The sequence below is a fragment of the Rhododendron vialii genome, chromosome 6a (genome assembly GCF_030253575.1).
Source record: "Rhododendron vialii isolate Sample 1 chromosome 6a, ASM3025357v1".
Classification (NCBI taxonomy): domain Eukaryota; kingdom Viridiplantae; phylum Streptophyta; class Magnoliopsida; order Ericales; family Ericaceae; genus Rhododendron; species Rhododendron vialii.
In genome coordinates, this window is record NC_080562.1 from 38084529 (window position 1) to 38097281 (window position 12753).

At 37.6% G+C, this 12753-nt stretch overlaps 1 protein-coding gene across 1 annotated transcript; it reads left to right on the plus strand.

Annotated features, from left to right (window-relative positions):
- Nucleotides 1-706: 706 nt before the first annotated feature.
- Nucleotides 707-4493, plus strand: LOC131331568 (protein CUP-SHAPED COTYLEDON 2-like). The gene is made up of 3 exons (XM_058365597.1): nucleotides 707-1063; nucleotides 1719-2002; nucleotides 3722-4493. Exons 1-3 carry the CDS (start codon nucleotides 883-885, stop codon nucleotides 4337-4339), a joined length of 1083 nt encoding a protein of 360 aa, XP_058221580.1. The 5' UTR covers nucleotides 707-882; the 3' UTR covers nucleotides 4340-4493.
- Nucleotides 4494-12753: the final 8260 nt, after the last annotated feature.

Sequence of the window (12753 nt, forward strand, 5' to 3'; positions counted from 1 at the left end):
ACCGATGTGAATTAGGTCCCGTTCCAGAATACCTTCTTAAAAAATAAGTACTTATTTCACATTTTCAAACTCAAAAATAACGTAAATGAAAAATAATTTTTCAATTTTTTTTGCACCGTATTAAATATTTCAATGAGATCTATCAAACAAGATCCATAGTGATAGAAAAATTATTTGCGTAAACTCATGATTTTTGAGCTTGAAATTACCTTCTTAAAAAATAAGTACTTATTTATCGTTCCGGAATGGAGCCTTAATGTCATCACGACCCAAAAAATTGAAGTTCCGAGGGGTTTGGTGGTTAGGGGTATGGACTCAAGGTTTTAAATTGCGGTAACGGTTGAGGTATAACCGTATCGGGAGTATCGAACAGTACGTAATGGGAATCGATTGTTGTAGTCGTGAATTTTTAAAAGTCATTTATGACAAAAAAAATTAATTGATGAAAAAGAGACCAATAATGGCCCTAAGTCGATCGTGAGAGATAAAATGAACCAATATGTAACATGAACCGGCCGATATGCATCAAATCCTTGGTATATTGAGGTGGGACGAACCTCATAATTTTAGCGGTTGACCTTACAAAGTAGTGCGGCATTAAAGCGTCGGGCTCGGTGTTCCAAGACTAGCCAATAATTTTCCACCCCAACTCTCTTCTGCCAATAGATTCATCAAATCAAATCCCGAAAAACAACCCCCCTCAAACACTCCACTCTCTTCCCTTGTCTCTCTCTCTCTCTCTCTCTCTCTCTCTCTCTCAATTCGCAGACTTTCCACCATTACTACAAAAAGCCCTGGACCCCCTCCCCCTTTGGCCTCTCCACTCTGTCTTTTTCTCCTACTCCCTAATTTCTCCAACTGGGTTTTCATTTGATCATCTCCATGGAGTTTTACCATCATTTCAACCACAGTGATTCGGGCTTGCCACCTGGGTTCAGATTTCACCCCACAGATGAAGAGCTGATCACTTCCTACCTTTTGAAGAAGGTTCTCGACTGCAATTTCACTGCCAGAGCCATTGCTGAAGTCGATCTCAACAAATGCGAGCCCTGGGAGCTTCCTGGTACAAAAAAAAAAAAAAAAAGATTTCACAAAACCCATTTTCCAGAATTTCTACAACCTTCTGAAACCCATTTTTCTTCAAAATCAAATTTTTGTTTAATTACTTTATTTTTAATTATTTTTGTGAACAAGAAATGCTAATCACGATTCAATCAGCAACAGTGATGGATTGAAAAGTAGAAATTGGAAAAGAATATTTTTTGTTACGTGTTTTGTAGGACGGTTCTAACCTCTTTGACTCCTTTCTGTCAATCATCATCACCTACCAGCAAACAGTAATTAACATCACCTTTTCTGTTTTTTTAAAAATCAAAATTTCAAACCCATTCTACTCAGGACTCATTAATGCGTTTATAGTATTATAAATAACGACTATTATTGTTTGTTGATTTTTTAGAGATATTTTTTAGATTAATAATTTATTTCTGACTAGATCAAATATTAAAACTTGAGATAGTATGATATCCTAAAGACACGACTTTAGGGCTTTTGAATTTTTTTTTAACATAAATTTTTTCACATGAAGTTCGTAAAAATCCAAAAAAGAACAAATGATGGAGACAATAACGCCAAGTAATTTTAGGTGAACACTTAAGAAAAAAAAAATTCAAAAAACCCATTTCGACTTGGTAATCCATTTTTGTTTTGTGGGGCAGATAAATCAAAGATGGGGGAGAAAGAGTGGTACTTTTTCAGCCTCCGTGATCGGAAGTACCCAACTGGGCTCCGAACAAACAGAGCCACCGAAGCTGGGTACTGGAAGGCTACGGGGAAGGACAGAGAGATCTACAGCTCCAAGACTCGTTCTCTTTTGGGTATGAAGAAAACCCTAGTTTTCTACAGAGGGAGGGCTCCGAAGGGGGAGAAGAGCAACTGGGTCATGCATGAGTACCGTCTTGAAGGCAAATTTGCCTACCATTATATCTCCCGAAGCTCCAAGGTCATCTCTCTCTCTCTCTCTCTCTCTCTCTCTCTAAGTTTTCTTAATTGTATATGAACATGCAAATACGTCATCTTAGGGTGTGCCTAATGATAAAATGTTAGGTCTTTTCATCGTTAGTGTTACATCATTTTGTGATTATGATATGACAGGACAATGAAAAACCGTCTAATTTTGATTATAGGAGTATAATATTTAGAGTAAAACTTTTGAACGGGGCCTCCTGGAAATGAAGTACGGCGGCCAAACTTGGGCGTCCAAATACTTTTGAACGATATCGATTAAAGACAAACTATTAAACGTTACGAAATATTTATTATTCGTAATAGTTAAAAAAAGTATCTCAACTTTCGATTGTCTAAATGGACGAGTAAAATTGCACTCCGCCCTGAATAATTTTCAATCATAATATTATGTTATATTGAACCATGTTGTGAAAATGTTACATTTTCTGATTAGTGTTTTGCATCATTACTATTTATGTCGTCACTTGTGCTGGGTTTTTTTTTTTTTTTTGAGATGCTTGGTTAGTCTTCTTTTTTTTTTTTTTTTTGGTAGATTTCATTCTGCATTTGCGATACAAAAATCAACAAAAAATACCGATACAATATACTATATCTTAAATCAGTCTTGCTATATTTGCAGCTCATTAGGTTGACGATAAGCACACTAGAAGATAAGAAAAACACATTTTTATATACTTTTTATACCCTTTAATATATATTCACACACTTACTATTATCGGTCCGTTGGGCTGATTTTAGAAATTTTCATTTTAAATAAGGTGTGTAACTCTTTAGTATGAGAATAAATTCTTTACACTGCAGGTGTAAATATATATTTCCTCAAAATCAATTTACATTGTGACACATCGCCATGTTTTATTAATTGATTGAAATCACTGTTTTAACACGTGTCGTAATGCACTTAATTTGGATTAAACAAATGTTTACAGCGTAAAAAATTTATTCTCATTTAGTATTTGTCTGATTTTTGCCCCACGAAATTTATGTTGGTATTCCGTACAGTGGGAAGGCATTTATGGAAAATCGTTAGGAAGTGTCTTTAATTTGTGGGCATTAAAAAATCAGATCTTCGTAAGATTTTTCTTCTTCTTTTTTCATGGTAAGTTCAAGACTTTAGTCATTTAATGCAATAATTACATGCATGCAGGACAAGGACTGGATTTTTCTATTGTCAGCATATCTTTTCCAATCTATTTTTATATTGTACGAGTAATCGTAGTATTACATTCTCTTAATCATTTTCAACGTTTTATTAATCCAACCACAAAAATAAAAAAAATTCAACAAGCTCGTGAAAAACTTCTCAACTTTGTACGTACTTTGTATTGATCCCCTCCTACGCGCCCAATATTCAATCTGATCCGTTGGAAAATTTCCACCGCCGAATCTGAATCTGAATCAGATCGTATGGATCCAATATAAGATTGAATGAATTTCGAATCACTGAAAAAACATAACCTTAATTACAATCATGCATGTCCTGACAATAGGAATTCTAGTACTATAAAACCGTTATCAAAGTAATGATTACTGTGCTTATAACCTTGTTGGAGTATTTTGTATTTTAAGAAAAGAAAAAAAAAAAGTGTTGTACTTCGACAGTTCAGAATATTATCAAGAGATAAATGTTCCATCAGCATTTTGATATTATTATGATTTTGGCTATTGACATTTTGGATTCACATAATCTTAGGATGAGTGGGTGATCTCCCGGGTGTTCCAGAAGAGTGGCTCCGGCAGCGGCTCCTCCGCACTAGCAACTGGCGGCGGCGGCAAGAAACACCGCCCCAACTCCAACATGATCAACCTCTACCCGGAACCCAGCTCCCCCTCTTCGGTCTCTCTCCCACCTCTCCTCGACTCCTCCCCGTACGCCGCGGCCGGCTCCTCCTCCTCCAACGCCGTCGCGGACTGCCACAGCTCCTCCTACGACGTCAACGCCGCCACGAAAGAGCACGTGTCCTGTTTCTCCACCGTTGCTTCCGCTGCCAACAACTACTTCAATACCCACGTTGCCCACTTCGACTTCCCTCCGCCGCCTCCTCTTAATGTGGCCGCGGCGGACCGGTTCTCGAGGAATGTCGTGGGGATGCAGGGGGCGTACCCTAACTTGAGGACACTCCAGGAGAACCTTCCGCTGCCGTTCTTCTTCTCGGCGGTTGCTCCTCCGCCTCCGCTAATGCAGGTTGGTGGTGACTTGGGTGGTTGGAGCTCCGGTGGGAACTGGTCGGCGCCGGAGAATCTTCAGAAGGGTGATGGGGCCAGGATGGCAGTGGGATCTACTGAGCTTGATTGCATGTGGACTTACTAGTATCTCTCACTAGCGCTATGTTAACTCTGTCTCTCTCTCTCTCTCTCTAGAAGTTTATTAGGTTTGTACTTCAAGTAATGAAGCTTTTATGTATGGTATTTAACTGTTGAACTCCCTTTAAGTACTGATCTAATCAAGTTTGTTTGGGCTTTTATTCTCGTAATTATTCTGTAAGTATGCATGTGTCACGTAGTTAGAAGATGATGGCTGTAAGTAGTATCTTGTTTGACTACTCTTGAGCAATCTTCGTGCTAAGTATGTACATGCACTATTGTAGGATTGACCGAGCGTCGGTCCACCTTTTTGGGTCCGGTCCGGTCCGGTTTTTGGGCATTTGCAGTCCTTCTCGAGTTCACACTTCACAGCAATTGTTCATTTTATAGAACTCGTCGATAGATACATGAACACAATAAATTTGTATGAAAGTACATTAGTTATGTAAAATTTGTATGAAAGTACATAAGTTATGTGAAAATACTATAGTTGTTATGGTTATTCGGTTTATAATTACTATATATATATATGAAATTCCTATGCTAGAATTATGATTTGCTTGTCTAATCCACATCAAACTCATACCAGAAATGTCAATCGCTAAAAATACATATTTACGTGAAAAGTCCAAAAAATGAGTAAAAATCACGAAATGGATTATTGATGCACTATAACGATTATATGTGACAATCGCTAAAAATACATATTTACGTGAAAAATCCAAAATATGAGTAAAAATCACGAAATGGATTATTGATGCACTATAACGATTATATGATTACAAGTATTCTTACTAATGATTCTGTACGCCACGAGTCCTTACTAGAATTACTTGTCAAATCATGTTGATCATACGATCCTCACCACAAGTTCTTATTAGAACTACTTGTCAAATTCTGTTCATCATACCTTTGTATGATTGACAAATCTTGAATTCTCGAGCTTTTCATAAGTGCCCTTTGAACTACACAAAAAGACTTCACCCGGAGCGTTGAATGTCCATGTAGTACTAAACGACTAGAAGATGTCCTTTCAGCACCAAAGACTCCATAGATCTTCACAACTACTATTCAAGATATACAACGAACCTGTTCAAGTAAGCCTAACTAGAGATTTCGCCATGTGCGGATACCTCTTTTATGGTTTAAAAATGAACACATAATTTACATGTAGTTTTAAAAATGTGAGGATAAATCTCATACCGTCATGTTTTTCATCTATATTAACGGACACAACATTAACAGACCGATACATGCATCATCATCATGTCCCTTGATTCTTCATTTTTAAATCTAACTACACCATCCCCTATACCAAAAATTGAATCCAAACCGTTAATATTATAAATTTTGACGAGTACTACATCTATGTCAAAATTCAAGTCAATCAAAAATTGAAAAGCTCATGGTCGAATCGATTTTGTTATGAAATTAAAAATTTGAATTTGAATTTACTAAAAATTAGATCACTAGGTTATTGATGCCTAATCGAGATGATTTTTTACAGAAATACTCTATTTTTTATTTAATACATTATGAACGACTCAGATTACATTCTAGAGGTGTGATATACACCTCCATTAATGTGGATGGAAAACATGACGGTAGGGGGTCTATCCGCACATTTTCAAAACCGCAGGTAGATTATGTGGTCAGCTTTGAACCATGAGGAAGGTATCCGCACATAGCGACAACCACCGTAGGATTCAAAACAAAATTGGATGTCAAAATGGGTGTGAGTGTGTGTTTTGAGACGACATTTTTTTTTCTTGAAAGACTAAAAAAACTATTAATCTTTAAAAATAAATTACAATGATTAAAAAGAAAACAAAAGGAAATTAGCTAGCCTATGGTGCTTACACTATACACATATGTTGGCTGTACGTACAGAAAATGCAATGCATGGTCAGTACTAGCTAGTAGTAACTGCGAGTTCAGTGTGGTGGTGTCTTAATTATTAGAGGAAAAATTTTTAAATGGCACATGAATTTTCGTTCAAATGTCACATAAATACTTGAACTTAAGTTTATTTTAATTAAATACTTGGACTTACAAAATTTCCAAATCTAAGCCCATGCCATTATACTCCATCCAATTTGTTCACAAAAGTGATGACGTTGCATATTTCTCCCGTTAAGTGCCCCAATTGCACATGATAGGAAGTCTAAAAGATACACACAATCAAAACCCCTCTCCCCTCGCCTGTCTTTCCCTTCTTTCTCTCTCTCTCTCTCTTGCAAATCCAGAACAAAAACCCATAAACCCGTAAACTCAAAAACCAAATCGATCACCCATAAACGAAATTGATCAAAATTGAAAGAAAATTGGCAACGACGCCCATCTCAGAATCCATTGATGACCTCGTCCTCAGTCATCAACAAGCGCCTCTGCCTCCCACTTTCTGCCGCTCCCATCGATCAACCTCGCATGTGAGTTTGAGTTTGCAAGCAAGTTTTTCGCTCCGTCACTCCTCTGTTTACCGGTGGGAAGGTTAGAAATTTTCAAAGAAAGCAGATACTAGTCTTAGGAGGATTTGGTTTGCTATTCTAGCTGCTGTCATTTGGTGATGGTGATTACACGTGGGTGATGCAAAGTTCGGGCTCGGGTTTTGGATTTTGTACCTTTCCCATGAGATATGATTAAATGATTTGTTCCTTTCTCATTTACACGTATCCCATGGGAACAAAAAGAGATCAGAATGAGAAAACCAAACGAATATCAAAGAGAGAGAGAGAGGTGGGAGAAGGGAAAAAGAGGCGAGGAGAAAGAGAGAGGAGGAGTTTTGATTGTGTGTATCTTTTAGACTTCCTATCTTGTGCAATTGGGGCACTTAATGAGAGAAATATGCCACGTCATTATTTTTGTGAACAAATTAGATGAAGTATAATGGCAGGGGCCTAGATTTGAGAATTTTGTAAATTCAGGTGTTTAATTGAAAAAAATTTAAGTTTAGATGTTTCTGTGATATTTGAGTAAAAGTTCAGGTGGCATTTTGAAATTTTTACAGTTAAAAATGGTGGCCACCCTCTTTATATAAAGTACTGCTTTACGTAAATTATTTAGGGAATTATTGTAGTGCTATAAATGGGTACGTTAGGTGTCTGCATGGAGGTACGGTCGGTTGGATAGGGTGATTAAATCCACCTGATCGATCAAATTCACAATTTAACGATACCCCCTAATTTATTGATTCAACAGACATTTATAATTCATATATATATATATAGCAGTTCCGGAAATATCCAAAAAAATACTTAAAAAAACACATCATAGTTTCCGATCAAATTTTGATGATCCGAGCTGCTCAAGGTGATCAAAAAGTGATTTTAAAGGTCCCTGCGAGAAATCATCAAAAAAAAAAAAGACCAGGAAGGGCTTGAATGGCTATATATATATATATATACACACAGTCAGTCTCAAATGAGGGGGTCCTCATTTTAGTTAAAATGTGGACCTCCTCATTTCTCCCATTTTTCGATCAAATTTCGATGATCCGAGTCGCTCAATATGTTCAGAACGTGATTTTAAGGGTGTCCGTGAGAAATGAGCAAAAAAAATGACCGGGAAGGGCTTCATCCGAGCAGTTTTTGTTTGAACTGTTCGATAAAAAATAAACAAAAACTACTCGGATGAAGCCCTTTCCGGTCATTTTTTTTGCTGGTTTCTCGCGGGTACCCTTAAAATCACGTTCTGAACACATTGAGCGGCTCGGATCATCAAAATTCAATCGGGAAAGGGAGATCTGCATTTTATTAAAATGAAGTGGTCCTTACGGGAGACAGACTGTGTGTGTGTGTGTGTATATATATATATATTAGTTCCTTCTGATGAATATTGGAGTAGTTAGTACATAGGACTATTTCGATCGCTGTCCATTTACACGCGTGGCGGGTTCCGACAAAGGGTACATTGAGCGTTCAATAAAAAATTGGACGAAACACCAAAATGGCAAAAACCCTAAAATAAAACTTGATGTTATGCTCCCTTTAACCAACACCAAACTATAGATTTTCGCTATTGCCTTAGAATCATATCTAAACTTCCATAATCATATTTTGCCAAAGCTACCCGTGAGCCCTTGTTGTGGAATGGAAAAATAAAACTCTCTCTCTCTCTCTCTCCCCGATTGTCAACAAGAGATGAGCTCTAAATCTAGACATCATCCGTTCAAAACTTGAAAACCTCTTGAGGTCAGGTTACAAGAGATAAAAATCTCCTATGAATCTCCTAATCCTGACGTGGATGATTTGTTTTCGATCGGAACGAGAAGGACAATAATCGAGATGCAGGTAAGCTGACGGACATTGCTATCGAACCACAAAAAACAAAGTTAGGTAGCAGTACTATATCATACTATATATCTAGTTCCCTCCATCTGAGTTAAACGGCCGGATACTCATTTTATATCGTGCAGTGCCTTTTTCATACACATCTCCCTATCGATGTGGTCCTCACATGATCATTTCGCATCATCGAAATGCCCTGATCAGTTCCTTTAGTTTGAGTCGGGACATTCATTTTTGAGTGCAGAACTCGATAGTTAATTCCCCATGGTGATCGATGAAACCCAGTTCCAGCCTGTAACTTATGCAGACATATATATATATATATATATATATATATATATATATATATATATACATATATATATATATATAGAAGTATTTAATTACATTGCAACATTGATGCTGCTCAACTTTGATACTTTTTGAATTATTTGTATTAAAATTTTTTTTTTTCGCATTTCAGTTTATACCCAAAGAATAGATGAAAATCATGGGTTTGAAGCTCATGAGCAGTAGTTTATGTACTATAGATATTGTATGATCCGAGTATTTTACGCCCACAGGTGTTTTGGATTTTGTCCCTTAAGGTGTGTTTGGGCTTTGTTCTCAACTGATTGTATTTTCCAACAATTGGTTAGTATTCCCTCCCTTTTTTCCTATTAATAAAATGTTACTCTTCTGATGATCAAAGCAAAATGTGTCTCACAGTGTATATTCATGGGACTCGCATGCATTGAAGAGATATATTTGGATTTGTGTTTGGATGTCTGTGTTTTACGCATTATGGTAAGTTTATTATTCTATATCTTAGGTCACGAGTTTGAATCTTTTGAACTAGAAAGAAACATATCATCATATATAAATATACGAGTTTGAATCTTGTGTATCTGGTAGATTAGAGATTATAAGGAGTACATGTTTATCATCCATTTCCGGTTAGGTCTGGAAACAGCACCAAACCTTACGAACACATCTTTCAACGCACTATTTTCTCCAAGGCGGAGGGAGGAAGAGTATAGTGGGGTCACTTGACCTCAGTGAGATTTTATCAATTTTATCAGATTTTGACACAAAATTGACTTCACGTGTCAAAAAACACCTCAATCGTCTTACTAAAACTTGAGCTGTCGCCCTTTATTATTCCCAAGCTCATCTGAATTCTTAACGACTCTAGATATTTGACCCTACTACGTACAAATCTTTGATCCCCTTGCTTTCCACATGGATATTAATTTATAAGGTGCGCTTGTATCTTTTTTTGCCTCTGTAATTAAGTAGCTTAAACATACTGGACAAACTCCATAAGTAATTGTAAAAAATAATTGTGATATATCCCTTTGTATTTTACAACTAAACTCTTATTTTGAAAAAATAAAAAACATGGGGGCCCTTGTCTATTCATATATATATAGTACTAGTTGTTTTCTCTACACATTGATTTGTACTTTACTTTCGAGTCCAAGGTTCCAAAGGGCACAAGCCAAACAAAGCTAGCTAGCTTCTGGGTGGGGGTACTTGAGATTGAGATTTTATAATGATGGTGGGTTCAATATTTCCATATGGGAGGAGCGGGTCCAGTACTGTCCCGGACTAGAAACGACAAGGCACGCGGCCTACCATATTTGTGCAAGTTTTGGTGTTTTCAAATGATGAATGCCATGTCATGGATAATGGGAGTCAGGGGTGTTACAAAAACCGACAGACCGAAAAAATCTAAAAAAAGCGACTGATCGGTTCGGTTTTAGATCAGGGTGACAGAGGAATTTTTTCGGGCCGGACCAGACCGGACCAGACCGGACCGAACTGAACTGAAATCAATTTGGTCTCAGTTTTCTGAAATTTTTGCCCGACCGAACCGAACCGAACGACTATATATTTTATATATTTTACATATATACACTTAAAATTAAATGAAAATTTTATTATTTCGGGCGGACCGAAATCTCCGACCGGACTGATCCCACCTCGAGCCGAACCGGAGCAAACTCAACTCTGGTCGGGATCTATCCTAAAAAAATATGGACCGAACCGAATCGGTTTTCAAAAATTTCACTCCGAGCCAAACCGAAATCACGCCTAATGGGAGTAGTACAAGCCGATAAAAAATAAATAAATGGGAGTAGTACAATTGCGCAATATGTGGAATTGTATTCTTGTGAAGTCAAGGTAAAGGGAAGAGTACTCCGAGAGCTGCTACACATAGCAGTCTGTGCACAGGTTGTGCACAGATTTTTTTGTGGGGCCCACCACGGGTCCCACACAAATTATCCGAGCCGTTCATTAAATGTAAAACAGTTTTTCAAAGGTCCCCGTAAAAAATAAGCTCAATCCAATACTTATAGGTGCTTCATCCAACCATCTAACTTTTCATTCAGATTTCCGGTTAATGAAAAGTTATGTGGTTGGATCGAGCACTTATAAGTATCGGATTGAGCTTATTTTTTATGGAGTCCCTTGAAAAAGTGTTTTACATTTAATAAACGGCTCGGATGATTCATATGGGACCCGTGGTGGGCCCCACAATAAAATCTGTGCACAATCTGTGCACAAAGTGTATGTGTGTATACTTTCTGGAGTACTCCAAACACTAGAAAGCTGGGCCTTGGAAGTTCTCTAAATGGAAGATCATTATGACTTATGAGGCATGAGGGCATAAAGGTCGTTACGTTATCATGGCTGTGCCCGTCCTGCTCATCTTGCCTGTAATTTTTTTTTTGTTTCTAGCTAGTCTCTCAGCAGTGCACAATGGCATGTACTGTCCTCTTTACGAAAAGAATTGAAACTAGGGGAAATAATGTTGTAATAACCTGATATAGAGTTGCAAACGAATCGAGCTGCTCACGAGCAGCTCATGGCTCGGTTCGTTAAGACCCGGCTCCGCTTGACGTGATTGGTAATCGAGCGGAGTTTGAGCTCGAATTTTAGAGTACTCGTTTAGTATACGAGCCGAGTTCAAAAGCTCGGCTCGACTCATTTGCACTCCTAGTGGGGATTAGCTTTTTACGTTGTGCAAATTCTCAATGAAATAGAAACGTTGGAGCTTTTGAAAATTGTCATTTAGGTGGGAGATTCTGAATATACGATGTACCTATTATCTCTAATTTATCTTTCGCTCTAATTTTCATAAACCTTGTTAAAATGTATTGTTTCGATTGATCTTATCCCTAAAAAAAAATATGACAAGTCCGGCCGATTTGATGTCATTGACTAGCATAGCTAACTTATTCCCAGTAGGCCTCGATTACGTTTTATAGTCTCAAAATCCTTGGGCACTGTCTCTAATAAATTTTCTGTATCTATCTTAATCCACTTATTACTCTTAAAAAAACCTCTCTGAAAACCCAAACCGAACATGTAGATTCTTTGCAAATATTAAAGCAAGACGACTTATATATGTTCACCTTTTGTGTTCTGGTCGGATCTTCTCCTCCTTTTTCTCCTAGTTAGTAGGCACATTTTTGCTATAAAAAAAAAAAAAAAGGACAGAGGGACATATCCCTTCCATGCACCATACCGAACCATTTTTTTACCTGGACGAATTCTACCCAGGAAATCATCACGAAGTATAAGAAGTGCATGCATTAACCATAAAATTAAGCATGCATTAACCATTGCCCATCATGATTTGTAATTAACCGTCTAAATTCCGATGCCAGCTTTACCGTTGCATGCTCTCCGCATTAAGTTTCATACGAAGCCGAAGGCAGGGGATCCCATCCAAGGAAAATCCGTTTCTTGGTAGTATGTATATTGACAGACAGAGATCAAGAAGCTTAGCCCATTTCACTCGGACAGGTTGGTTACCGTGAGTTTAGTAACGTTGCAGGTTCAAAAATGGATTCATTTCTGAAAGCCCAGATAGATATGGTGACAAGCAGTGGGAAAAATGATTTTCCAAGGTACTCCAGAAGGAAGCTGGACATGGTAGATCATAGCAGCCATAGTCAACTCTTGTACTACGATTGGTGATTTTACCCACCCTACGGGCTCCACCTTGGCCCATTCAATCAGCTTACGGGCTGCGTTCTTATGAACTTAAATCTGGGAGTTGTCTTTATTTAAATTTTTTCTGCATTTGTTAATTTTGTGTCAAATTTTTGTGGGTTATAGATTCGTCTCAACGAAAGGAATCGGA

Excerpts from the sequence above, each read along its gene's own strand:
- LOC131331568 (XM_058365597.1), top strand. The coding sequence starts at position 883 with ATGGAGTTTTACCATCATTTCAACCACAGTGATTCGGGCTTGCCACCT. Across the intron at positions 1,064-1,718 it reads CGAGCCCTGGGAGCTTCCTG|ATAAATCAAAGATGGGGGAG; the intron begins GTACAAAAAAAA and ends TTTGTGGGGCAG. Across the intron at positions 2,003-3,721 it reads ATATCTCCCGAAGCTCCAAG|GATGAGTGGGTGATCTCCCG; the intron begins GTCATCTCTCTC and ends ACATAATCTTAG.